General features: G+C 34.5%; 1 protein-coding gene and 2 long non-coding RNA genes across 3 annotated transcripts; all 3 read right to left on the bottom strand.

Annotated features, from left to right (window-relative positions):
- On the bottom strand, window positions 7,605-8,174 carry LOC107612393. The gene is made up of 3 exons (XR_001613734.2): window positions 8,140-8,174; window positions 7,725-7,873; window positions 7,605-7,645 (listed from the first exon to the last, which is right to left on the bottom strand). It is a non-coding gene; the product is annotated as an uncharacterized LOC107612393 (long non-coding RNA).
- On the bottom strand, window positions 8,899-14,992 carry LOC110265299 (NADP-specific glutamate dehydrogenase-like). Its single transcript, XM_021108232.1, has 3 exons — window positions 14,896-14,992; window positions 14,702-14,793; window positions 8,899-8,979 (listed from the first exon to the last, which is right to left on the bottom strand). Exons 1-3 carry the CDS (start codon window positions 14,990-14,992, stop codon window positions 8,899-8,901), a joined length of 270 nt encoding a protein of 89 aa, XP_020963891.1.
- LOC110265504 lies at window positions 17,011-17,838 on the bottom strand. Its single transcript, XR_002351649.1, has 2 exons — window positions 17,695-17,838; window positions 17,011-17,216 (listed from the first exon to the last, which is right to left on the bottom strand). It is a non-coding gene; the product is annotated as an uncharacterized LOC110265504 (long non-coding RNA).

The raw sequence follows: 26,890 nt of genomic DNA on the forward strand, positions 1-26,890 counted from the left end.
GTTAGCCAAAAAGTTAGGGGCTAACTTTTGGTCCAGCTTTTGCCCAAAAGTTAGCCAAAAAGTTAGGGGCTAACTTTTGCTCCAGCTTTTGCTTCTTGGTTCATAATTTATCCAAGACTCAAGTCATTCCTCCTAGCCATTGCATCAACCTTTCTCCAAGCTTTCTTCACCTATCATTAATCAACCAAACACATCAAAGCTATGCTCAAAATCATGAGATATTCATTCTTTCATAATATATGACAATTATAGCATAAAACCTCATGAAATAGCATGAATTCATACATGGTTGATTAAATCAAAGGAAACATGAAAATCTACCCAATTGGCTTGCTTTTGGCTCAAGAAAAGTGCATAATTCAATTGAAAACAAAAGAAAAAGGCTAGTGAAACTAGGCTAAGATGACTTGTCATCACCCACTGCCCCTCAAGCTTGAGGTTGTTGAGTTTAAACCCTGTGACTATTCCAATTCTTATTTTTCATATTTCTGTAATTCCAATTCCTATCTTCCATGTTTAGGTTACATGATCACTAGTAGTAATTAAGTTTTTATTTTTGTTTTCCTATTTTTTTAATTTAAAAGTTGCATAAGCATTAGTAATAATTAAGCTTTTATTTCCAGTTAGCTATAAAATATTCCTCATGTCATCATTAAACATGAATAAAATAATGATTTTTTTTAGAAGCAGTAAAGATGCATAATTTTCGAATTCTACATAAGAATAATCAATTATTTTGATGTGGTGACATTACTTCTATATTTTGAATGTATGAATGAACAGTGCATAATTGAAGTTGGAATTAAGAATGTTGGCTTTTGAAAGAATGATGAAAAAGGAAAAGTATTATTGGTAATCTAAAAAATCCAAAAATTTTATTCTTGAAGCAAGAAATAGTAGCAAAAGGAAAAAGAAAAAGCATGTTGCAATAAAAGAAAACAAATATATATGCTTGCGAAAAAAAATGCAGAAAAAGCCAATAGCTCTCTAAACCAAGAGGCAAGAGCAAAAAGCTAATAACCCTTTAAACCAAAAGGCAAGGGTAAAAGGATCCAAGGCTTTGAGAATCAATGGTTAGGAGGCCCTAAAAGAAATAAAATCTTGGCCTAAGCAGCTCAAGCAAGCTGTCGCTAACCATATGCTTGTGGTGTGAAGGTATCAAGTAAAAAGTATGAGACTGAGCAGTTAAAGTCGTGATCCAAAGCAAAAAGAGTCTGCTTAAGAACTCTGGACAACTCTATCTGGGGATTCTAGCAAAGCTGAATCACAATCCGAAAGGGTTCACCCAGTTAAGTGTCTGTGGCATTTATGTATCCGGTGGTAATACTGAAAAACAAAGTGCTCAGGGCCACGACCAAGACTCTAAAAAGCTGTGATCAAGAATAAAAAAGAACTAAACTAGGAGAGTCAATAATATCATATGGATTCTAAGTTCCTAAAGATGCCAACCATTCTGAGTTTCAATGGATAGTGAGATGCCAAAACTATTCAAAAGCAAAAAGCTACTAAGTCCCGCTCATCTAATTGAAACTGAGCTTCATTGAAAACTCTGAGATTTATTGTATCCTACTCTTCTTTTTATCCTACTTTGTTTTTAGGTACTTGGGGACAAGCAACAGTTTAAGTTTGGTGTTGTGATGAGCGGATATTTTATACACTTTTTGTCATCATTTTCATATAGTTTTTAGCTTGTTTTGTTTAGGTTTTATTAATTTTTCATAGGTTTTAGTGTATAATTTACATTTTTGTATTCTACATTGAGTTTGTGTCTTTTTGTTCAATTTCAGGTATTTTTTGGCTGAAATTGAGGAGCTGGAGCAAAAGTCTGATTTAGAGGCAGAGAAAGTGCTGCAGATGCTGTCCGAATCCGACCTCCTTGCCCTCGAAAAATCTTTTCTGGAGCTATAAAAGTCCAAATGGAGCGTTCTCAATGGATTTGTAAAGCTAACATCTAGAGCTTTCCAGAAATATATAATAGTTTATACTTTACTTCATAATTAAAGGCCCAAAACTGGCGTTCAACGCCAGCCTCCTACCCTATTCTGGCATCCAGCGCCCAAAGGAGAAGAGACCAGCGTCCAACGCCCATATAGGACCCCATAGCCAGTGTTCAATGCCCTAGAGGCCTCCTAGCACGTGGATCTCAATCAAGCTCAGCCTAAACACTCACCAAGTGGGCCCCAAAAGTGGATTTTAGCACTAAAAGACTGTTTTACCCTTTTTATGTATCCTTAGCTATTAGTTAAGTATTTAAGGGAGAAGATCCCATAGCTTCAGGATCTCTTCTAGCATATTTCGGATTCCATCATTGTATTTTCTGTCAGTATGAGTTTCAAAACCACCTAGGTTGAGGGGAAGAGCCCTACTGAGTTTTATGTATTAATAAAGTATTACTATTCTAATTCAATACGTGTTTGATTCTCTATTCTAAAATGTATATCCATTCTTCATCACTATGAATGCGTTGAACCGGCACAAGGTTATCTCATTCTACAGGGGTTCAGAGTGAGTCTTTCATCGGACAATGGTGAATCACCAGCTTGATCATACGTCTCTTAGACGGCTAATCCACGACTTTGTAGGGGACTTCTCGAGACACCAGTTCAGCCGAGGTACGGGGAGATTAGCGTCTTTGTGGTAGAGGCTAGAGCCAAAGGCGTAGCATTCCCTAATCCGGAAGATTCGACCTTTTCTATGGCATTTTGAGTAGGATCACTAAAGAGAATAAACTTCATGAGCTTCACCTTCAATCAGACTGGATCCGCACTAACCCTGGGGTTCAGATCTGGAGGAGTATTGATGACCTCTCAACCAACAACAATCACATATAACCTGCCATAGAAGAAATCACTCACAAGTTGAAGAAGACAATAAGATCAGATTAATTCAGAAGAGCAAAGCATCTCCAAGCCTTAACCATCTTCTTATCACTAGTTATAATCAAACATAGTAATTCCATCTTATTCCAATTTTATGCGTTTAAACAATCAATCAAATTTTCTATCCACCTGACTAGGATCTACAAGATAACCATAGCTTGGTTCAAACCACAATCCTCGTGGAATCGACCCTGACTCACTCAAGTATTACTTGGACGGCCCAGTGCACTTGCTGGTTCAGTTGTACGAAGTGTGGGAATTTGTGCACCACTCCACCAATAGCAAAGCATCAAATAGAAATTTCCTAAATAGAGTTTCCTCTTCAGATTTCTGCAGACATTCATATTTGATAGATGTCACTTAAATTAGTGATGATGAACACATGAATATATGTATTTAAGAACAAGGACATGGTACAAAAATTAAGATAAAATGGACACGAAAAACCAAGATATGTTAGCCATTTTCCGGTCTATAAAATCATGGTGTTGGAGCTTTGTGCATTAACAATGGAAACAAATGCAAGCTATGATATAAAAGAAATAAAATGAACTTATGAGGAACATTCAAATCGAAAATAATCAAACTATACTAACCGAAATTGAGCTTAGTGGCAAAGATGTCCCTAATCTTGCCCTCATGAGGATTTCTGGTTACACACGACAAATCAACGTCAAAACAAATAAGTCATAGTTCTAGATAACTCAAAATACATGATCAAATTCAATCATCAAACTAGTTATAGATGTTTATGAATTTTGCACAGAATGCACAGAATAGTGCAGATTGCAGTACAAAAACCTAAAATCATAAAATTTTACAACCTTTTGAAAAACTAAAGTCACATTGTCACAAGTAACAAAATGTAGCATGAAACTGAATTTAAAACCAAATATGTAATAACTAATAACTAACCCAAAAAGTAAATATTCTAAAATCTAGATATTGAGACAACAGCCCAACTCTTGAGATTCACTTCCAGTTCATCCCCTGGTGTTTTTAAATCATTTGTAACCACATCAATAGTGGGCCCTGGGAATTGCCCATTAATTAAGATCCCCGACAAAATTTAAAGAAAGAAATCAAGAACTGCAATGAGCTAAAAATTGTTCATATCAAAACACTATATTTGGATAAAACAGTAGAGCCTGCAAACTGAGTTTTGTCATTAGGTTTTAGGACAAAATAGAAAACCTTGTGTTTCCTTACGAATCAGAGTTATGAACTAGTTCACAATTTCCACATCAGCTATTTGTCAAAATTTCATCTAGCAAAAATTCTCGTCATAATGAAATATACGATGAGTGATTTGCATAGGAAATATATTTTTAACAAAGGAAAATATTTAAAATACCTACAATTTAGATTCGAAATCATCTAGCGAATAGTGCATCAAACTGCATTCATGATTCAGTTCAAGCTCTCCAGCCTCAACCTGTAAGCAAGGAGAAAGGTCATCAACATGTCAACATGCCAATCTAGAATCTACAATAATGTGAGCAAAACATAGTGTATAACCTGAGAAATTAGTAAATAATTAGCCAATAAAATAATTATTAATCAAGAATTTAGAAAATAAAATTTTATAGTTTAATGGAATAGAGAAAATTAAAATAGAAATTTTGACACTAATTTCAAAGAATTTGGCCCAAGATTGAGCCAAACGGGCCGAACCGGACCCGTGGCCCAACCAACTCATTTACTTATTCTTTCTCTTCTGCATGCAAGAACGAAGAAGAACAGCCAAGGGAAGGGAGGAGAACGAAGGTGAGACTCCAACCCTCACTTCCATATTCAATCCTCTGTAACTTTCAATCCGGAGCTCTGATTGACGAGCCGTCAGTGGCCACGCGTTCATCTCGAAATTCTCTACAAAGTCCATTAAACAATTTGGTAAGAAATTCAATTTTCTTTCCCAGAATATCCCTCTTCAGTTTCGAAATTCATTAGTTTTGGAATTGAGATTTATGATATTTTGATATTTTAGGATCAAATTAGCTTGTGAGAATTTTTTGGTGTTGTTCTATTAGTCCATGGGTAAGGTAAGAAGCTCTTAAACCTTAGTGAATTTCCAATTAGTAAACCCTATGTTGAATTTTGATGAAATTGTATATTATTAGATTAGATGTTTGAAGTTTAAAGTAATTGGTGGTATTGGTAAGCTGAATTTGGGCTGCGGTAACTAAATTCTGTCCGACGCACTAATTGGAGCTTTGGGTATTGTGGAACGGCAATAAGTTGTGGTGTTCCGATCATTAGGGAGAAATCGGCCAAGGTATGGTTTAGGTTTCTCGTATATAATATGTAATGTGTCATGAAAACTTAGGCTAGATGACCATAGGATAAGTTTGGATTGAAGTTGGTTGTTGATTGGATTAATGAACATATGAGTACTTGTTATTGTTGTTGAGTTGGGTGGTTGAATTGTATATTGTATGAATGATGTGTTTAATATTGTATGTGAAGATTGGTAAATAATAATATTGATGTGGTTGATGAATTGGGAATGGTAGGTATTTATGAGGCTTGGCAAGTTAAGGTTGTTAGTGAAATAATGTAAATTTTGTGGAAATTGATGATGTGTATATGCATGTTGTGAATTGATGTTGTAATAAGGAAGTTGATTGATGAGGTGATGATATTAATGAGGAATGAATTAGTATTGTCGGTAAGTTGAGGAATAAGGTTATAATGAGTGAACTAGTTGGTGTTGGTGTTAGTGGTTGTGCATAATGTTGTTTGGATATGAATTATTGTGTGTAAATATAATTGTGGCCCCAGGTAGTAGGTGGTAGCACGATTCCCCACACTTTCGTACTGTTGTACCAGCAATTGCTCTGGGTTGTCCAAGTAAAACCTGAGCAAGTCAGGGTCGATCCCACGAGGATTGTGGTTTGAAGCAAGCTTATGGTTATCTTGCAGGTCTTAGTCAGGCAGATTAGAAGGTTGTTGGATTAACTTTGAATGATTATATGTCATATATGGAGTTGTAAGAATAATGTGAAAGGAATACCGGATTGGAATAAACGATAAAAATAGAGTTGAGGATCGGAGTTGCTTTGTCTTTCCGAATTAAGTCTGGCACTACTGCGCTCCTTACTTGTGAGTGATTTCTTCAATGGCAGGCTGTATGTGATTGGCACTGGTTTGAGCAGCTGCCAATACTCCTCCGAATCTGAATCCCAGGTTTAGTGTGGATCCATCTCTACTTGAGGGTGAAGCGCATACAGTTCATTCTCCTTTATGATCCTACTCAAAATGCCACACACAAGGTCGGATCTTCCGGATCAGAGAATGCTGCAATTGGGTTCTAGCCTCTACCACAGAGACCCTAATCTCCCCGGAAATCGGCTGAACTGATGTCTTGAGAAGTCCCCACCGAAATCGTGATTAGCCGTCTGAGAGATTTAAATTCAAGCTGTTGGTTGTCCTTGTCCGGTGAAAGACGTATTCTGACCCAAGTAGACGCAAGTGTTTGTCAGGCACGTTCATCTTAATGTGATGAATAGAGCTAATTGGTTAGATCATCCTATTCACCACGATGAAGTACGAATATACATCTTAGAATTAATCAAACATGGATCAAAGAGAAACAGTAATACTTTTATTAATTCATAGGACTCAGCAGGGCTCCTGCCCTCAACCTAGGAGGTTTAAAAACTCATACTGAAGTAAAATACAATGTAAAACTCGAAAATAGCATGAAGAGGTTCTCAGATTCTCTGAATTACATAAATATAATCCCTTAAATACTAAACAGATGACTTGTAAGGGTAAAACAGTCTATTTAGTGCTAAAATTCACTTCTGGGGCCCACTTGGGGAGTGTTAAGAACAGAATAGGTCTGTCCAAGATGGATGTCAAGGGAAGAGTAAGTGTTCTGTATGGTGTGAGACCCTTCTACCTCCACAAGTTTCATCTTGTGCCCTTGGATTCTCATGTTGATTGATGTTGTCAACCCCACATTTGATATCCGCAATCTATATGTATTACCTGCATGAAGAGTAGTAGTACTCATATGCGTGACATGAAGAGTAGTTACATAAAAGAATACTATGTTAGATTGAAAACCAACCTTGATCAACAGTGAATGTGATTCCATTCCAACCACGTCCATTGATAACAAGTCCATCAGGAAAAGGAAGATTATGACCATGCGATAGGCTATGCATCAATCTCTATTATAGAGTAACATAGAAACAATTTAAGTCAAGGAATTGAAACAAATGCATCATTTAATATTGGAAATGGATGGTGGTTTTCCTTACATGATGGCCTCTCTTGTATCAATCTCCAGCAGGTATGATGTAGTCCTGAGCAGGAGGAGGAAAAGGAACCGGAATCCCTGGCCGGCTCCAAATCCTGATGACGCCGAATCTTCCGGCGGCTTTTTGCATTTTAAGAGAATGGAAGTAGAAGAAGCTTCCAATCTGGTCTTTGAGCTGAATAACATAACTGAAGTTCTTCCCTGGTGGGATTGGACAGTTTGTGCCTTCAACTCCATCCTGCCATGAGTTCCTCCTATTCTGTAATCCATTCCTGCATAATGCATAAGATATCATTGTATCTTAACAATATCAAATTTCAAATGAATTATGTGATATTCAGATCATTTTTCCCTTCAAACTGGTGAAGATCCATTTGGTTTAACAACTTTTTCCTCTAAACCATTCTGGCTTGTAACACATTTGATTATTTGCAAGGGTGCCCGTGAAACAGAAAATTCCCTAACATAAGAAAGAGCTCTTTTCTGGTCACCAATTCCCCTGCATTGACAAATTATTAGATACTACAAGTACAAAGAAAGATCCATATTAACATGATACAATACTAAATTCTTTATACCTAAAATACTCTACAGCCTTATGAGTAACAATCAATCTGGTCAAGGAAAGGCCTTTGATGTACTTGGAATTTTCATAAAGGAAAGGGTACTCCACCAATAGCAAAGCATCAAACAGAACCTTCCTAAACAGAGTTTCCTCTTCAGATTTCTGCAGACACTCATATTTGATAGATGTCACTTAAATTAGTGATGATGAACACATGAATATATGTACGTAAGAACAAGGACATGGTACAAAAATTAAGATAAAATGGACACGAAAAACCAAGATATGTTAGCCATTGTCCGATCCATAAAATCATGGTGTTAGAGCTTTGTGCATTAACAATGGAAACAAATGCAAGATATGATATCAAAGAAATAAAATGAACTTATGAGAAACATTCAAAAGGAAAATAATCAAACTATACTAACCGAAATTGAGCTTAGTGGCAAAGATGTCCCTAATCCTGCCCTCATGAGGATCTCTGGTTACACAAGACAAATCAACATCAAACCAAATGAGTCATAGTTCTAGATAACTCAAAATACATGATCAAATTCAATCATCAAACTAGTTATAGATGTCTATGCATTTTAGACAGAACAATTATAATAGTGCAGACTGCAATACAAAAAGCTAAAATCATAAAATTTTACAACCTTTGAAAAACTAAAGTCACATTGTCACAAGTAACAAAATGTAGCATGAAACTGAAAATTTAAAACCAAATATGTAATAACTAAATACTGACCCAAAAAGTAAATATTCTAAAATCTAGATATTGAGACAACAGCCCAACTCTTGAGATTCACTTCCAGTTCATCCCCTGGTGTTTTTAAATCATTTGTAACCACATCAATAGTGGGCCCTGGGAATTGCCCATTAATTAAGATCCCCGACAAAATTTAAAGAAAGAAATCAAGAACTGCAATGAGCTAAAAATTGTTCATATCAAAACACTATATTTGGATAAAACAGTAGAGCCTGCAAACTGAGTTTTGTCATTAGGTTTTAGGACAAAATAGAAAACCTTGTGTTTCCTTACGAATCAGAGTTATGAACTAGTTCACAATTTCCACATCAGCTATTTGTCAAAATTTCATCTAGCAAAAATTCTCGTCATAATGAAATATACGATGAGTGATTTGCATAGGAAATATATTTTTAACAAAGGAAAATATTTAAAATACCTACAATTTAGATTCGAAATCATCTAGCGAATAGTGCATCAAACTGCATTCATGATTCAGTTCAAGCTCTCCAGCCTCAACCTGTAAGCAAGGAGAAAGGTCATCAACATGTCAACATGCCAATCTAGAATCTACAATAATGTGAGCAAAACATAGTGTATAACCTGAGAAATTAGTAAATAATTAGCCAATAAAATAATTATTAATCAAGAATTTAGAAAATAAAATTTTATAGTTTAATGGAATAGAGAAAATTAAAATAGAAATTTTGACACTAATTTCAAAGAATTTGGCCCAAGATTGAGCCAAACGGGCCGAACCGGACCCGTGGCCCAACCAACTCATTTACTTATTCTTTCTCTTCTGCATGCAAGAACGAAGAAGAACAGCCAAGGGAAGGGAGGAGAACGAAGGTGAGACTCCAACCCTCACTTCCATATTCAATCCTCTGTAACTTTCAATCCGGAGCTCTGATTGACGAGCCGTCAGTGGCCACGCGTTCATCTCGAAATTCTCTACAAAGTCCATTAAACAATTTGGTAAGAAATTCAATTTTCTTTCCCAGAATATCCCTCTTCAGTTTCGAAATTCATTAGTTTTGGAATTGAGATTTATGATATTTTGATATTTTAGGATCAAATTAGCTTGTGAGAATTTTTTGGTGTTGTTCTATTAGTCCATGGGTAAGGTAAGAAGCTCTTAAACCTTAGTGAATTTCCAATTAGTAAACCCTATGTTGAATTTTGATGAAATTGTATATTATTAGATTAGATGTTTGAAGTTTAAAGTAATTGGTGGTATTGGTAAGCTGAATTTGGGCTGCGGTAACTAAATTCTGTCCGACGCACTAATTGGAGCTTTGGGTATTGTGGAACGGCAATAAGTTGTGGTGTTCCGATCATTAGGGAGAAATCGGCCAAGGTATGGTTTAGGTTTCTCGTATATAATATGTAATGTGTCATGAAAACTTAGGCTAGATGACCATAGGATAAGTTTGGATTGAAGTTGGTTGTTGATTGGATTAATGAACATATGAGTACTTGTTATTGTTGTTGAGTTGGGTGGTTGAATTGTATATTGTATGAATGATGTGTTTAATATTGTATGTGAAGATTGGTAAATAATAATATTGATGTGGTTGATGAATTGGGAATGGTAGGTATTTATGAGGCTTGGCAAGTTAAGGTTGTTAGTGAAATAATGTAAATTTTGTGGAAATTGATGATGTGTATATGCATGTTGTGAATTGATGTTGTAATAAGGAAGTTGATTGATGAGGTGATGATATTAATGAGGAATGAATTAGTATTGTTGGTAAGTTGAGGAATAAGGTTATAATGAGTGAACTAGTTGGTGTTGGTGTTAGTGGTTGTGCATAATGTTGTTTGGATATGAATTATTGTGTGTAAATATAATTGTGGCCCCAGGTAGTAGGTGGTAGCACGATTCCCCACACTTTCGTACTGTTGTACCAGCAATTGCTCTGGGTTGTCCAAGTAAAACCTGAGCAAGTCAGGGTCGATCCCACGAGGATTGTGGTTTGAAGCAAGCTTATGGTTATCTTGCAGGTCTTAGTCAGGCAGATTAGAAGGTTGTTGGATTAACTTTGAATGATTATATGTCATATATGGAGTTGTAAGAATAATGTGAAAGGAATAGGTTGAGAGTTGAAATTGCTTTGCCTTTCTGAATTAACTCGGGTACTACTGTCTTCTCTGCTTGTGAATGATCTTCTTCTATGGCAGGCTGTATGTGATCAACGCCATGGGCCATGGTCATTGATCTCCTTTGCTACAGATTGAACGCCATTGGCCATGGTCATCCAATCTGATGAAGGGTGAAGCTCTAGCAGGCAATTCTCTTGGCGATTGATGAGAGGACTTTTGCGTGGTCTAGAAATTTGTGGATAAATCCTCGTTGCAAGTATAGTTTCTAAACCTTCAAAAGTTCTTTCATACAAACGTTTTGGTTGTCACAAGTAACAAACCCCTTAAAAATTATTAACCGAGTATTCAAACCTCGGGTCGTCTTCTCAAGGAACTGCGAGGAAGTATGTTCTTATTATTGGTTATAAAGGTTGTAATCGGGGTTTAGAAGGTGAGAAACAAGTAATTTAAATGACGAGTGAATTAAATGGCAATTAAAAATAAATAATAACTGTAAAACAACTTTTGGCAAGATAAGGGAAATTAGAAGTCCAACTGAGTTATCCCTCTCAACAATAATGAAAGTTGTATCTTAATTCCACTTAGTTAACCTTATAAAGCAAAGGTAAGTCAAGGGACTAATTAGTTTGACCTTCGAATCCTATTTATTTCCTAGGAAAAAGTTGGGATTATTGAAATTCAGATCAATTAGCAAGATAACGATTATCAATTATGCTGAGTTCGATAATGTTGAGTCACTGATTTCTTAACCAAGACCAAAAGGGGAAAAAGTAAATTGCTGGAATAATAAAAGTGTCCTTAGATGGGAAGCAATGGCAACTTAAATCAAAGAGAACAATCATAAACTGAAAATACCTTGAATATCATTCATTCAAATAGAAATCTGTAACATGGAATAATTCATAAATTAAATTATAATAATCAATTCAAATATTGGAATCAAATAAATAAAGGTAAAATTGAAATAAAGGAACATTAAAACCTGGATCCAGAGTTACTCCCAAAACAAGAAGAAGTCCTAAATCCTAAGAGAGAGAGAGAATCTCTCTCTAAACTAAATCTAAGTCATGAAGACTAGAAATTGGCGAGCTTCCCCTGAATGGATGCATTCCTCCACTTTATAACCTCTAATCTATGCTTTCTGTACTTGGATCTGGGCCAAAAAGGGCTTCAGAAATCGCTGGGGGCGTATTCTATAAATTCTGATACGTGGCCTCTGTCACGCGTCCGCGTGGGTCACGCGGTCGCGTCATCTGGAGCTTTTCCTTTCCACGCGGTCGCGTCAGTCACGCGTCCGCGTCGTGGGTGTTCTACTCAAGGCACGCGGTCGCGTCAGTCATGCGTCCGCGTCGCTGCTTCTTTGCTTCTGGGATGCGATCGCGTCGTCCATGCGATCGCGTGGATACCAGTTTCCTTAAAGCTCCGTTTTGCCTTCTCCTTCCATTTTTGTATGTTTCTTTTTTCATCCTTTAAGTCATTCAGCCTTAGGAAACCTAAAGCTACTCAACACACTAATCACGGTATCGAATGGAAATAAAGGTAATTAAAATAATTAATTTTTTAAAGCTTAGGAAACATGTTTTTCACAATATGACATAATAAGGAAGGGAAAGTAAAACCATGCAATTAATGTGAATAAGCAGGTGAAGAGTTGAATAAATCACTCTAATTAAGCACAAAAGAACTCATGAAATATGGGTTTATCAGCGATCCTACTCAAAGCGCCACAGACAAGGTTGAATCTTCTGGATCAGAGAACGTTGCTTCTTTAGATTCTAGCCTATACCACGGAGACCCTAATCTCCCCGGAAATCGGCTGAACTGGTGTCTTGAGAAGTCCCAACAAAGTCGTGGATTAACCGTATGAGAGATGTATAAACATAGCTATTGGATCGTGCTTTCTAGTCACGTATTCACACGAACCCAAGTAGACGCGGGTGTTTTTCAGGCACATTCGTCTTAATGTGATGAACACAGCTAATTTGTCAGATCATCCTATTCACCACGATGAAGATCGGATATACATCTTAGAAACATATCAAACACGGATCAGAGAAGAAACAGTAATACTTTTATTAATTCATAGGACTCAGTAGGGCTCTCCCCCTCAACCTAGGAGGTTTAGAAACTCATACTAAAATACAACGCAAAAACAAAAATATGGCAGAACCTCCTTTAGTGAGAGGTGTAAAAGTTCTTTAAAAACTAGGTTAATGACTAAGGATTACACAGAAAGGGTAAAACAGTTTATTTAGTGCTAAAATCCACTTTTGGGGCCCACTCGGTGAGTGTTTGGGCTGAGATTTAGTGAGATCCACGTTCTATGAGGTTCCTAGGACATGGAACGCCAGCTAGGGGGTCCTTATTGGGCCTTTGGACACTGGGCTCTGCTCTTTGGGCGCTGGACTCCTGGAAGGGGGCAGGAAGTTGGCATTGGACGTCAGTTTTGGGCCTTCTAATCCGAAGCACAATATAAACTATTATATATTTCTGGAAAGCTCTAGAAGTCAGCTTTCTATAGCCATTGAGAGTGCTTCATTTGGGCTTATGTAGCTCCAGAAAAGCTCTTACGAATGCAGGCAGGTCAGATCTGGACAGCATCTGCAGTGCTTTCTCTGTCTCTAGATCAGACTTCTGCTCCAGCTCCTCAATTTCAGCCAGAAAATACCTGAAATTGTCTAAAAACACAAAAACTCATAATAAAATCCAAAAATATGATTTTAACACTAAAACCTATAAAAAATTAATAAAAACTAAATAAAAACTACTAAAAACTATATGAGAGTGATGTCAAAAAAAGTATAAAATATCCGCTCATCAATAGGCAGTGTTGATATCCACTTGCTCTGGGTATGGGCTAGAAAAGAAGAATTACGGGAAATAAATTTAGTTATGAAGTTTTGAATGAATGTATCTTTGAGATCCTGGGTAGTAGCAAGGATGATGGTTTGTCCCGCTTGCTCCAGGTTTGTGATTGTGACGCCTGGGTAGTAGCAGCAGTAGTGGATTATTCTGCTTTCTCCAGATTGAGCTTTTAAACACCTGCCTGGGTAGTAGCCATAGTAGTGGTTATTCCACTGGCTTTGGGTTAAGCGGATAGTAGTAAGGAGGTTGTAGCTCAAACTCACTTGCCCTGCATGGGTAATTCCGTCCATGGTTAGCTACCAGGACATGTCGGGTTGGCTATATAACTGACAGATGATATCATCAGCCATAGGGCAGGTATTCATCATATGCATTTGTATGTTTTGTTTGATTCTGCATTGTCTTCGCTTGCTTAATTGTTTATCCATGTTAATTGCTAACTGCCTACTTGTTATATATGTTTTCTGTATGTGCTTGAGTTGTCTGTTTTGCTTGTCTATGCACCGGAGTTAGAGGATTGGAGGGCAGGTGGAGATTGAGGGTTTTAATTAGATTTTGATAAACTTTAGAACCTTAGATATCTACCCCTGCTTATGGTTTCTGTTTTAAATCCTTAAGTTTTATAATCTAGGTATCGGCGTTCTAGGATTGCCTCTGGCTTTCCCAGGACCTTATTTATTATATATGTGGGCACCTTCACCATGCTGAGAACCCATTGGTTCTCACCCCGTACGATATTGTTGTTGTTTTTCAGATGCAGGTTGTGATGCACCTCGGTGAGCGTCTAGAGTTCGCTTTGTAAGCGAAGTCGGCTATCTTGGGATTATTGTATTTTGTTTTTTGCTTTGTATATATATGTATATAGATTCTCCACCCTTGTATTTTGTATTTTGTCCCTCCTAGAGGTTGACTTGGAAAAACAAGTGTTTTATCATATAGTTGGGGTTACTCTTTTGGGTTATATATATGTATATGTATATATTTGCTTTGGCCGGTTCTAGCTTTGCGAGCCGAGTCAGAAGCCTTGCTATATGTATCTTCGGAATTCTTCTCTCCTAGTTATCGTTTATGTGAGTGATGCGATTTTCTATTTAACGCTTTGCTTAACTCTTCTTCACAGTCTTCTAGTTAAAATTCCTTCCAACTATTAATGTATATATTTTTACTTTTAGAGGTCGTAATACCTTGCCACCTCAACTTTGTGACTTAAGCATAAGACTCTGTGTGGTAGGGTGTTACACATAGCACTCTGAATATAGCAAACATCATACCCCTCCAGTGCCAGCAGCCATTGCAGGAGCAATGAGAACACTAGCTTTCTTTTGGAAGTCAGCTTCCTCAGGAGTACAGGGCATGTTGGAACCTAGCATTCAAATAATATATGGAAGTCACCATTAGTATTTTTGAGAGACAAAAAGTATACCCAAAGAGCAAAGACATATTGCACCCTTAAAGAAAAAAATACCTTCTACTAGTAGACGACAACCTGCATTAACCAAATTAATGGCATCAAATTGTTCAATTTCATTCTGCGAAGCACAAGCAAATGCAACATCACACATTTCATTCTAGGGTTTTGCTTCACCATAATATTTGGATCGAGCATAGGTCTTTGAATAGTCTCTACATAAGCCAATGTTATGACTTATTAAAAACGGATGAAATTTTCTATAAGAAAACTAGTAAACAAAAATTCGAAAATACACTCGGGAATTTTCCATGCCAAGCTAGATTCCGTATCAACAAAAGCAAAATAAACAACAAATTAGTAAATCCAGGTCATAAATTCACCAAAACAAATGTCAAATCAAATAGGAATCCTACTAAACTACAGTGACTAGCAGAAAAGATGAAAATTCAATAAGTAAATCGAAATAAATAGAAAATTAATATTATGAGCAATATTCATGAAGATTAATTAAATAATACGTAGTACTTTCCTTACTTACTTGAAATCTGTAACTGAATCTGAAGTTAGTACTTTACCTTTTTCTAATACTAAGCAAGCAAGTAATTTTTCTTTCTTTCTTTTAAATTTTGTTTTATCTAATCATATTGTAAAGATAATGTGTCAGACTAGTTAAGCTGAAGTAATATGATGAATTGATTATGCTAATTAAGTTTAACAAACAGCAAATTCAGAATTTCATAATAAAAATAGTAGATACAAAAATTGTAAAAATAAATATAATAACCAGAGAGAGACAGAGAGGAACTTACAAGAAGCTACGACAGCGACGTGCTATGGCGATGGGCTCACAGCAACTGTGACCAGCAAAGACATTGCAACGACGAGTATGTGGAAGAAGTACTTACATGCAGATTCACAAATCAAAACGTGATAGAGTGAGAAAGAGAGAGAGAGAGAGCGAGAGAGAGAGAGAGAGAGAGAGGAACTTACATGAAAAGGATGGCGCGGCGGCAGGCTCGACGGAGGAGGAGGAGAAAATGAGTGAAACGAGTAGAGACACGGGAAGCAAAAGCCAAAGTAGTATTTTGTTGATAAAAATTGACGGCTATTTTGTTGATTTTAGTTAAAATAAAAATCAACACTCTATCCGTCTACTTTATATAGTAAATCTATATGCTTCATTTAATTTAGAAAAGAGATCTCTATCGTCTAAATTTATCGACGACAGAAACTGTCGATATTTTAATTATTAAAATAGACAACCAGACCGTCGATTTTAAAGAAAAAAAAAATTTTGCCCCTTCTTTCGTTGGTACTTTGACGGTAGAAGTAAGCCATTAAAAAATTGTCAAAATAATAGACGACATTGTTGTCGATTTTAATATTTTATTTTTAATCATCCCTTTTTCATTTTATCGACGACAAGCCGTCGAAAAATATCGACAGAAAACTTAGCCGTCGATTTTTAGCGTCGATAATTATACTGTTTCTTGTAGTGTAACAGATCTAATACCACGATATTTATCATCATCTGTGCTATTATCTAATTTTACAATTATTTAAACATTGTTTTCATGGAAAAAGTCGCATTATTTATTTTTTAAAAAATATTTACTCACTATTATAATTTAAATAGAATATAAAATATATATTAAACTAATTTTTTTAATAATTACCCAGTCACAAATATCCATCAAGGACATGAGATTTAAGAGCATACAAAGTAAATATAACACCTACAACTTTTACACTAACACGATAAGATGATCGTCGTAAGCCTTTTTGGCATAAATTAAACTGAACAACATATAATATGAGGAAGTTATAACCATTTATTCTTTTATTAGTTATCATGCACTACGTTTGTTAGCATTGAAGAAGCTTTAACCATTTATTCTTTTATTAGCTATCTTTTTATCTACTGTGCATTTCATCTAAACATATGTCAAAGACTAAACCTATTCTTCAGCCTTTTAAAATTCCATATATTTTTGCCAAGTGTAACGACTCAACTTCCAATACGTCATGATCGTACCAAAAGTAAGGCGTTATTAACCCGTTTTCTTTATTAACTATTTAATATTAAGCCTTTAGTTCGATATTGCATTTCAGTTTTTAATAAAAAGCCAGAAAATTTTGTTTTTATTTATCAAAATCATGTCAAAGATCAACAAGCAATAATAATCACATAATTATTAATAATAATAAATATTATACAAAAGAATTCAAATGAAACTCAGGTACAACTCCTCTCCCTCTGTATAAAATAAAAACTAAAGTAACAAGGGCGAGGGAACTCTACGAAAACAACTTAAGTCATAAATATAGTCCAACAATCATCCGCAGCTTCAAACTGAGTCTTCGAACCTGTGTCACTGAAAGGGTGAAAGATTTTGGGGTGAAAACAAACCACACGTTCTCAGTAGGAAATGGGAATGCCGTAAAAGTAATTATTAAGTTGCAAATAATTAACTTTACTTAATAAAACCATTTATATCAAATCCCTAAAAATGCTTTTAGTTTTACTTTAGATAATTAATTACTTTCCTTAAATTTCTAAAACCAAATCAGATCTCAAACACAAAGCTTGTCATACTAACTATCTCTTGCCACCTAATTAATTCTTAGTCACAACAACAGTTATTAATCACCTCAATACATTCACAACCAACGGTACAAGTAAGAGATTCAATTCAGCATACAAACGAGTTGCAATAAGACAAACAGCACAATCACAAACAAGTATTACAAGCAAACACAACCAAATACATATGCGTAAACATTTTGATGGATGTCTGTCCTAAGCAGGCCATGAGCTCACGTGTCGGTTTACACCCTGCAGCCCGACATTACCTCGGAACAAGTCCCAAATATGGTTTTCCTTTGTGTCCTTAGTGCATACGTGTCGGTGGTAAGAATACCACTCCTTCGTGACTACCGGCAGTCGGTGTAAATCTTGACCCCATAATATACGCACAAGGGGAAACAGTGATCCTCAGTTCGTGGGTGTCCCCGAGATCAACACACAAACAAAACAGAGATCCTCAGTTCGTGAGTTTCCCCGAGATCAACATACAACAAAACAGAGATCCTCAGTTCGTGGGTTTTCCTGAGATCAATACACAACAACACAGCGATCCTCAGTTCATGGGATATACCCAAGATCAATACACAGCAAACAACGATTTTCAGTTCGTGGGTTATACCCGAGATCAACATACAACAGTTCGTGGGTTATTCCCGTAATCAATGATTATCAATTCGTGGGTTTTCCTGCATATAAAACAGATAACGATTTATAGGTTTCCCTGAGATCAATGATCATTCAGTTCGTGGGTACTTCCCGAATTTAACCAATTCTCAATTCGTTAAATACTTTTCAACACATAACCCTCTCATTAAAAGTAATCAAATAAAACTCTTTCTCAAGTTTACTAACTTCCCAAAGACTCAAAAATTATCTTTCTCTTTACTATTTCAACTCAAATGTTATAATATAAATTCACAAATCTCTAAAAGGTAATCCTTTACTTCAAGCCCAAATTATAACTCTTTCTATATTGAATCAAATTCAAATTCAAAACATAATTTCTTTCTTAAATAATTCAAATTCGAAACATAGACCTTTCCTTGGTAAATCGAACTCAAAATATTATATTTCTTTTCTTAACTAAATAAAACTCAAGTAATACAATTTTCCAATTCCAAATCTTCTAAAATAACTTTTCAAATAAAACATCAAATTTTATAAAATTTTAGCAGCACCTTCCCTAAAACTCAGACTTAGCCATCCTTATGGGTTCCCTCTTTCTCAACATCTCATCAAACCTTTCTCAACAATTATCACAACAAGAGATTCTCAATCAATCAGAAATTCATAATTTGCAATAATTAACAATTTAATCATAATCCGCAATTTCCACATAATTCATCTTTCCAACTTCCATCTCATCAATTTATAACTATTTTTAATATACCATAGAATCCTTTCGAAATTAAACTCAATCAACGAGTAATCCCAAAAATTAGCCTTCCATAATTCTAGTTATTTTAAAGTCATTTACTTATAACAAAGTTACTATTTTGTTTTAAAAGTCATATTTCAAGAGAATATAATTCGGTAATCAAACTTCAATCTTTTAATAGTTCTCAAACTTAACTCTAATTAATCACGAATCAACATTAACAAGTATCAAAACCAATTCCAACCAGTCACAAGTCAGTATCACAGCCATTCCGACATATCAGATTACTAAAATCACCAGCAAACACTTATTCTCAATAATCAAAATATAGCCACAACTCAAACCATCATCACAATAATCCCAAACCAAGCACAAATCCAACTCAATTCAACAATTATCAATACAACAACTTTTCAATAGTTAACTCATCAAATTTCAATTTAACAAGTATTGTCAAATGAATCACTATTCACAACCACATTTCAACCAATTCAGCATAATCAAATAATGTCAGGATTTTCAGCAATTACAAAAGAATCTGAAACCAATAAAAATCACAATCTCCAACCAAAATCAATCTCATTAGTTAATCACTCACAGCAACAAAACCAGTCACAATCACAGCCATAATCTAAACTCAATTTATCAATTATCCATACGACAGCTTTTCAATAATTAACTCAGCATATTTTAATTTAATAAACTGCACTAAATTAATCATTATTCACAACCACATCTACTACCAGTCACAGCTCAGAATAATCACAACAACTAACTATTTTCAAATGCATTTCAAGTGGTTCATATCAACTAAGTAATTTTTAACCATCATTAACCATTTGTACTTATCCAATTAACTTTGTAGGCATTCTAGAATTTAAACCGTTAAATTTTAAAAATAAATCACGTACCTCAGTGTCGCATTAACAACACAATCAAACCAAATAGCAGCCTTAATGACATTTTTCCGATGAGTTCCCTTCCTCCGGCAACAACACAGCAGCTTGGAACCTATATAGCAGCATCAGAATCATCAAGGGCAGCTCCAACATTGGTTCCCAGCAGAAAAGGCTCCAGCAACTACGAAACTAGAAGCAGAGACAGAACAGATCAAGAACAGCAGCAGCGATCTCGAACCTAACAAATAGCAACGACAGTGGCATTTTCTCAGATTCCAGAAACTAGAAGTGGAAGCAGAACTGGCGAACTTCTCCATTCGGTCCTCTAGTGATGACGTCTGGCGATGCAGCGGCTCGGCGACGGCGACGGCGACGACTTCCATCAACGGCGGCGGCGGCCTCTACACCCACCAATGCGTCCTTTTACTCCCCCTCTCTCTTGGCCGGTCGCGTCTCTTCCCTTCGCTCTCCCCTCTGCGTGTGGCAGCAATGGCTACGAAGATGGTGACAAGCCCTAGCAGCGGCAACGATGAAGCACGATGGCAACTTGGCAGCGGTGGCGGCAGAGCTTCGATGGCAGCAAGGCAGTCAGCTAGATGGCAGCTGGGTAGCAACGCCATGGTGGTTGGACAGCGACGCGACAGCAGCTGGGCGGCGAGTTCGGTGGCAAATCAGCAGTAGGGCGCAGCTCCCTCTCTGCCTTCTTAGCTCTCCGTCACTCTCTCCCTCGAGCCATCTCTCTCTGCTCTCTGTTTTGCTACTGAATATTACACTGAAGGAAGGTTGGAAGGGGGTGGGGTGCGGCTGTGGTGAGGGGGCTAGGGTTAGGGTTTTATTTTTAGAAAATTAGGATTTCTGAGTTTAATTTTAGAATTAGGGTTAAAAATTAGGATTTTATAAAAGAATAAAAGATAACTATAAATCGATATTTTGATAAAATTGAAAGGTAGAGTAATTTTAAAATTAAATATATTCTATTAAAAATATTTAGGAACATTATTTATCAACATATTGCTAAGTTCAATTAAAAATTACTTAAATTCAATGGTACCATTCTTTCTTATTTTTCAATTACTAAAATTATAATTTCAATTATATCAAATATTTAATAAAAATTATATAAAAATTTTAATTAATTTAAACTTCAATTATCATGACACTTTATTTAATTACCTTTAATAAAATAATTTTCTTAAAATAAAATTATCAACAAATAAAATAAATCACAATAACTAATTATTTCAATTTCAAAAACTAGGGTTGTTACATTAAGCATAATATTATTATGCATTATCCATACATACCAAAGAATTGAAAATAATAAAAGCATCAATCTTTTCTTTATAGAAACCATTGAATAGAAGAACCATTAGTGAAAAGATGAGGTTCTCTTATAATATATATGACTTCTTATGATGATAAAATAAAAAAGAAAGACATGGAATAATATTGTGTATATTTAAATTAATTTTAATCTTTTTTAATAACCAAATTTGTCATAACTAGTTGATAAAAAATGACCGTTAATACAGATAGGATATGTTTTGAGTATATATACATTTTATGATTTTGTACGAAACAATATTAGTTTTAATTTATATATTTATTACTGGGAATTAAAAATAAAAAGTATTTGTACTGTTAGCATTTTTTAAATCTTCTTCAACTTCGACCGTGATTAGGCCTAAAAGATCCCCTACCTTGTTGAAAATAAATATAATCTATTCAATTTTCATCTGATAGTGCTATATATTGGCATAATCATTGGAGAATTAACTTTAGCGAGATAACAATATGGTATTTAGTTACCATAGGAGTATTTTTATATATGGAATTATAAATCAATTATGTATGACTTCTGATGAAAAGAATATATTTAACATGGATATTGTTTGTTAGTTAAAAGATAACAGATTGACAAAGAAAATTAATTACAATGGGTATGTTCATTTTAAGAAATATTTTTCTATGTTCAACTTCCATTGGCAATGATAAAATGCCTAAATTGAGACATTTTCGGATTATAATATTCGTCAGACAAAAAATTAAAAAACTCACATTCATACCTTCTCATTTTGAGTATATTTATACATAAAAGAAATTATACATAAAGAAAAAAGAAAAGAAAAGAAGAGTTGCAATAGTAAAATTGATAAAAATGATTATTCTTACAATTTGTTGTGGCTATCTATATATAGAAGATAAGAAAACTATGATTATCTAGCAAAAATAATTTGTATTTATTGCATTCAATTTTTTTGGTGACTTTTATTGCATTCAATTTGATTAAGTAAAAAATAATCTTATTTTAGTTTAGTCCTTAATTCACATAATTTGAATTTAGCTCAATATGTATGATTTGATTTGATTTAATTATTAGTAAAAAATATCTCGAGAGCCTATTTTGTACATAGATTTATTATTTTAATGAATAATAAATTAATTAAAATAAGTTAAAAGAAATAAATCGCTCACACTCTCAAAATTTATCGTAATATATTGTATTTAATGAATGTTAATTTTGTTATAAAATTCTATATTATCTTTAAAAGTCTAGCGTAATTGAATCTAATTTCTACATTTTGAAATGAATTTGCTCGAAAAAATTAATATGTAAATCACATTATTATTACAAAATTACTTTATTAACATAATTAGTGGTTCTTACTTGAACCATTAAATTTAGCTTCTAATAATATTAAAATCAACCTATTTTATTATTTTGTGCCTTCAAAGAATTCACACGGCTAACATAAAAATCTAACAATTGAAAAAAAATTCATTACAATGGGTATATTCATTTAAACAAATATTCTTCTATCTAATATTATAAAAGATACACTGACCACCTTGAATTACTACAGGTCAACTTTCATCCACAGTAGTAAAATACCTAAATTGAAATATATTCATCAAACAAACAATCAATGAAACACTCATCCGTACTTTCTCATTTTGGATACATTTATACATAGAAAAAATTAAACATAAAGAAAAAATAAGAAGAAAAGAAGAGTTAAAATAGCAAGAGAGATAAAAATCTTGATTCTTATAATTTTGTGTGACCATCTATATATAGTAGATCAAACAACTATGATTATCTAACAAAATTAATTTGTATTTATTACATTCAATTTGAATAAGTAAGAAATCATCTTATTTTAGTTTAGTCTTTAATTCACATATTTGAATTTGACTTAATATATATGATTTGATTTAAATTGATTTAATTATTAGCTAAAAATATCTCAGTTGCCTATTTTATTCATAAATTTATTATTTTAATAACTAATAAATTAATCAAATTATTTAATGAGCACACAAAACAAATTTGGTTTAATAAATTAAAAGAAATAAATTAAAAAATACTAATAGAACATTAAAAGAAATAAATTAAGAAATACTACCAAATCAAATTGATATAAGTTATAATAAATTATGAGATATTTAAATATCTAATCAAATCAATTAGTTGATATAGTTAGTTTATGATAATAACTTGTATTTAATGAGTTAAAAGAAACAAATCGAGAAACACTCTCAGAAATATGCCACGTCAGCTCTATCATCTATTCTATTATATAAAAATCAGATTTCTACACTTAATGATGGAGTTGACGTGGCATACTTCTGAGAGTGTTTTTCGATTAATTTCTTTTAATTCTATAAAGAAAATCAATTATAACTAATTAATGATATCAATTAATTAATTTGATTAGATATTCAAATTTCACAATTAATTATACCAATTAATTAATTTAATTAATTATATTAATTATTTAATTTGATTTGATTGGAGTAAATATTTCATCATTTAAGTATAATTGAGGTAGATAATTTAGTTTATTTGTTTATTAATATATTTGATCGAAAGCATGAATAATAAATAAGACAAAAAAATAACAAAAAAATATTAGTAATTACTTAAAATAAATAAAAAATAAATTATAGTGTATTATTTTATTTAAATTATTAATAATTAGAAGAATAGAAGGTCAGTAATTATTTTAAATAGATATTGAATTCAGTTTTATGGTACTAATTTATTTGAATTGTTAATAAAATCTTCAGATTTCCGACTTCGATTTCTTGAGATTCGTAACTCCAATTAAAAATCTAATCCGGTAAAAGTGTTCGTATCCTCATCCTCTACACATTGATGTTATTTTTGTCTGGTAGAAGTTGACGGTGACGTAGTTCCTCTTCCCCTTGAGTTCGGCTAACTGGAGTTCTAGAAAGCACAGACGATTTCTGACGCTTTCTCCTTCAGCAGCTCGGTCAGAAAGCTTCTCCGGAGCTATCGTTGATTTTGATGTTGTACGGAGGTAGGAGATTTATTTTTAAAGATAAACGTTTTTAATTTAGAATGCCTACAAAATTAATTGAATAATTACAAATATATCTATATATATATATATATATATATATATTAATAATAGTAATGTTATTGAGTATGGATTAATGCTATGAATGTGACTGTTTTCTGATTATTAAGAATTTCGCTGATTTGAGAATTGTTGAGAAAAAGGCTGGTGAATTGTTGAGGAATAGGATACCCGTAAGGGTGGTTTAGACCGAATTTTAGAGAAAATGCCGCCGAAATTTTATAAAATCTGAGGTTTTATTTGAAAAGTTATTTTAAAAAGAGTTAGTTTTGGAAAATTAAATTATTTAAAATATATTTAGTTAAGAGAAGATTTATTCTATTTTAAAGTTTGATTTATTTAGAAAAATATAATGTTTTAAACCCAGTCTTTTAAGGAGAGATTTTGTTTTAAGTAAAGATTTGAGTTCGGTTTATTAAGAAAAGGAATCTCTGCCACAGGAGAGCAGAGAACAAGGATTTAAAGAATATATTAATTAATGAAGTGTCCGCCATAGGAGAGAAGATGTGACATTGTTTGGGCCTTAGTGCCAAATGTAAAGTGGGGACGCCCACACACTGAGAACTGTTTTCCAGATGTACGCTTATTGATTTGGAAAGTCACACTGTATGCGGTCTAGCCGTACGACTTATAAGCACACTGATGCATCTGGAAAGCCATACATGGGACTTGTGCCTGGGTAATATCGGGAGCGGGTAGGCAACCGACACATGAGCTCATGGCCTGCGTTAGGGATAGACATGCATCATGTTGTTTGCACATTTGCATTTGATTGCGCTTACTTGTCTTATTACTTTGTGATTGTATTGTTTGTCTTGTTGTGACTTGCTTGTACATTGAATTGAATCTCTTGCTTGCACTACTTGTTTGTGAGTATATTAAAGTGATTACGAGTTGACATTTGACTGAGGATTAACTATGTGGCTGAGAGACAGAAAATATGACTAGTTTTTATATTTAAAATTTGATTTGAGTTTAGAGATTTTTTTAAAAAGAGGTAATTTGTTAGCTAAAGTAGAACAACCCTAAATCTTCCACCCTTTCAGTGACACAGGTTCGGAGATTCACTAAGAAGTCGCAGACGATTAGTAGATTTACTTATGAATCCTGTTATTTTTATAGAGTTCCCTCGTGTAACACCCTAATATTCAAATCCTTATGCTCGAGTCATAAATCAATGATATTACAGTGGTACGACTCTCAGGTGGATTTTTAATATATAAAAGTAGGTAATTTCGAAAGGAGTATTAATTGAGAAGCCTGAAAAGAGTAGAAATAAAATCACGAAGACGTGTCACTCACGTATCGACAACAAAAGATAAACCGTGAAGCCGAAAGCGATATACAGATAAGGCGTAGAGGAGATTAAGAGGTAGATAACAGATAGATATATATAACATAAGTAAATAGCCACTAGTCGCGACCCGCGAAGTTTAAGCCGGCTAGGATACAGTATGAAAGTAGTTGACAACAGTATATCCTAATCTCTCCCGAAGGAAACATGAGAGCCTCTATAGGCAAATTCAAAAGAGTTCAATACATAATATAATCTTTTCAAAACAAAGGTGGAGAGATTCTAAGCAAAACACAAAGGAGAGAAAATAAAGATCTTCGCCATCTCTCAGACGACCCACAACTCACTTCTGAGCACCTGGACCTGTATCTGAAAAACAAGAGATATATACGGAATGAGAACTCTGGGCCCATGGGTTCCCAGTACGGTAAAAGTGTCAAATAAATACAATGCACTACAATAAAAACTCACTAAGCATCCTAAACTTCTTCACCAATTATCCATCCTAGATTCTCGCTAATCCATGAATAGGCAACTGTCATAAGGGGGTGCTAAATCTAATTCATGTTTCGCATGTTTCCCAACTCGCTGACTTTTCCACGAATCAGACTCAGAATCATAAGCAAGACTATCACCAGTTGTTCTATCCCAACAATTCTATATCAATGCATCATACCTTTACCTGGAGCTAGTGAAACCACATCACTGCGTCTACCCAGGGAGTTCAAATTATCTCATTCAATAATCATCATCATCATGCAATCGCATCATCAATTCATCGCATCAAGAACAGCCCTCAACATCCACCGACACCAGCATGAGGGGCCTCTCAGTTGTACAAACACAAGCAATACAGGCAAGTAATACACAAATATGGTACAAGTAGAACAAGTAGCACATAGTCAGGTAACATGGTATATATGATGTAGAAATCCAAAACAAACAGGCAAACCCAAACAATTCAAACATATGCAAATGATGAATGCCTGCCCTATGGCTGATGATATCATCTGTCGGTTATATAGCCAATCCGACATGTCCTGGTAGCTAACCATTGGATAGAAACACCCCTTGCGGAGCAAGTAGGTTTGAGCTACAACCCCCTTGCTACTGCCCGCTACACATTCATTCCTTAATCATATATGCTTTTATACTCAGCCATAACCAATAATGGCTTTGCCATAACCCGGCAATAACTCAGCCATCCGGCTCATGGTTCAATCAAGAACTAGCCATTTATCAATAAATATAGCCCTTCGGCTCATGGCATACATGGTATTCCACCGTCATCCTCCATATCTCATATAATCATCTTTGATCATCATTGATCATAACTTTTCCCCTTGCTTCACTCGCAAGTTACCACATCCCCTAGCTCCTTTCTCATTGCTAGGCATATCATAATGATTAATACATAAGGGGTGAGATCGGAGGCTTAGAAGCATGAGATTTGGCTTTTAAAACTCAAAAATCAACTTTGGCATGAAAACAGGGCCACGCGTACGC

The sequence above is a fragment of the Arachis ipaensis genome, chromosome B08 (assembly GCF_000816755.2).
Source record: "Arachis ipaensis cultivar K30076 chromosome B08, Araip1.1, whole genome shotgun sequence".
Lineage (NCBI taxonomy): Eukaryota > Viridiplantae > Streptophyta > Magnoliopsida > Fabales > Fabaceae > Arachis > Arachis ipaensis.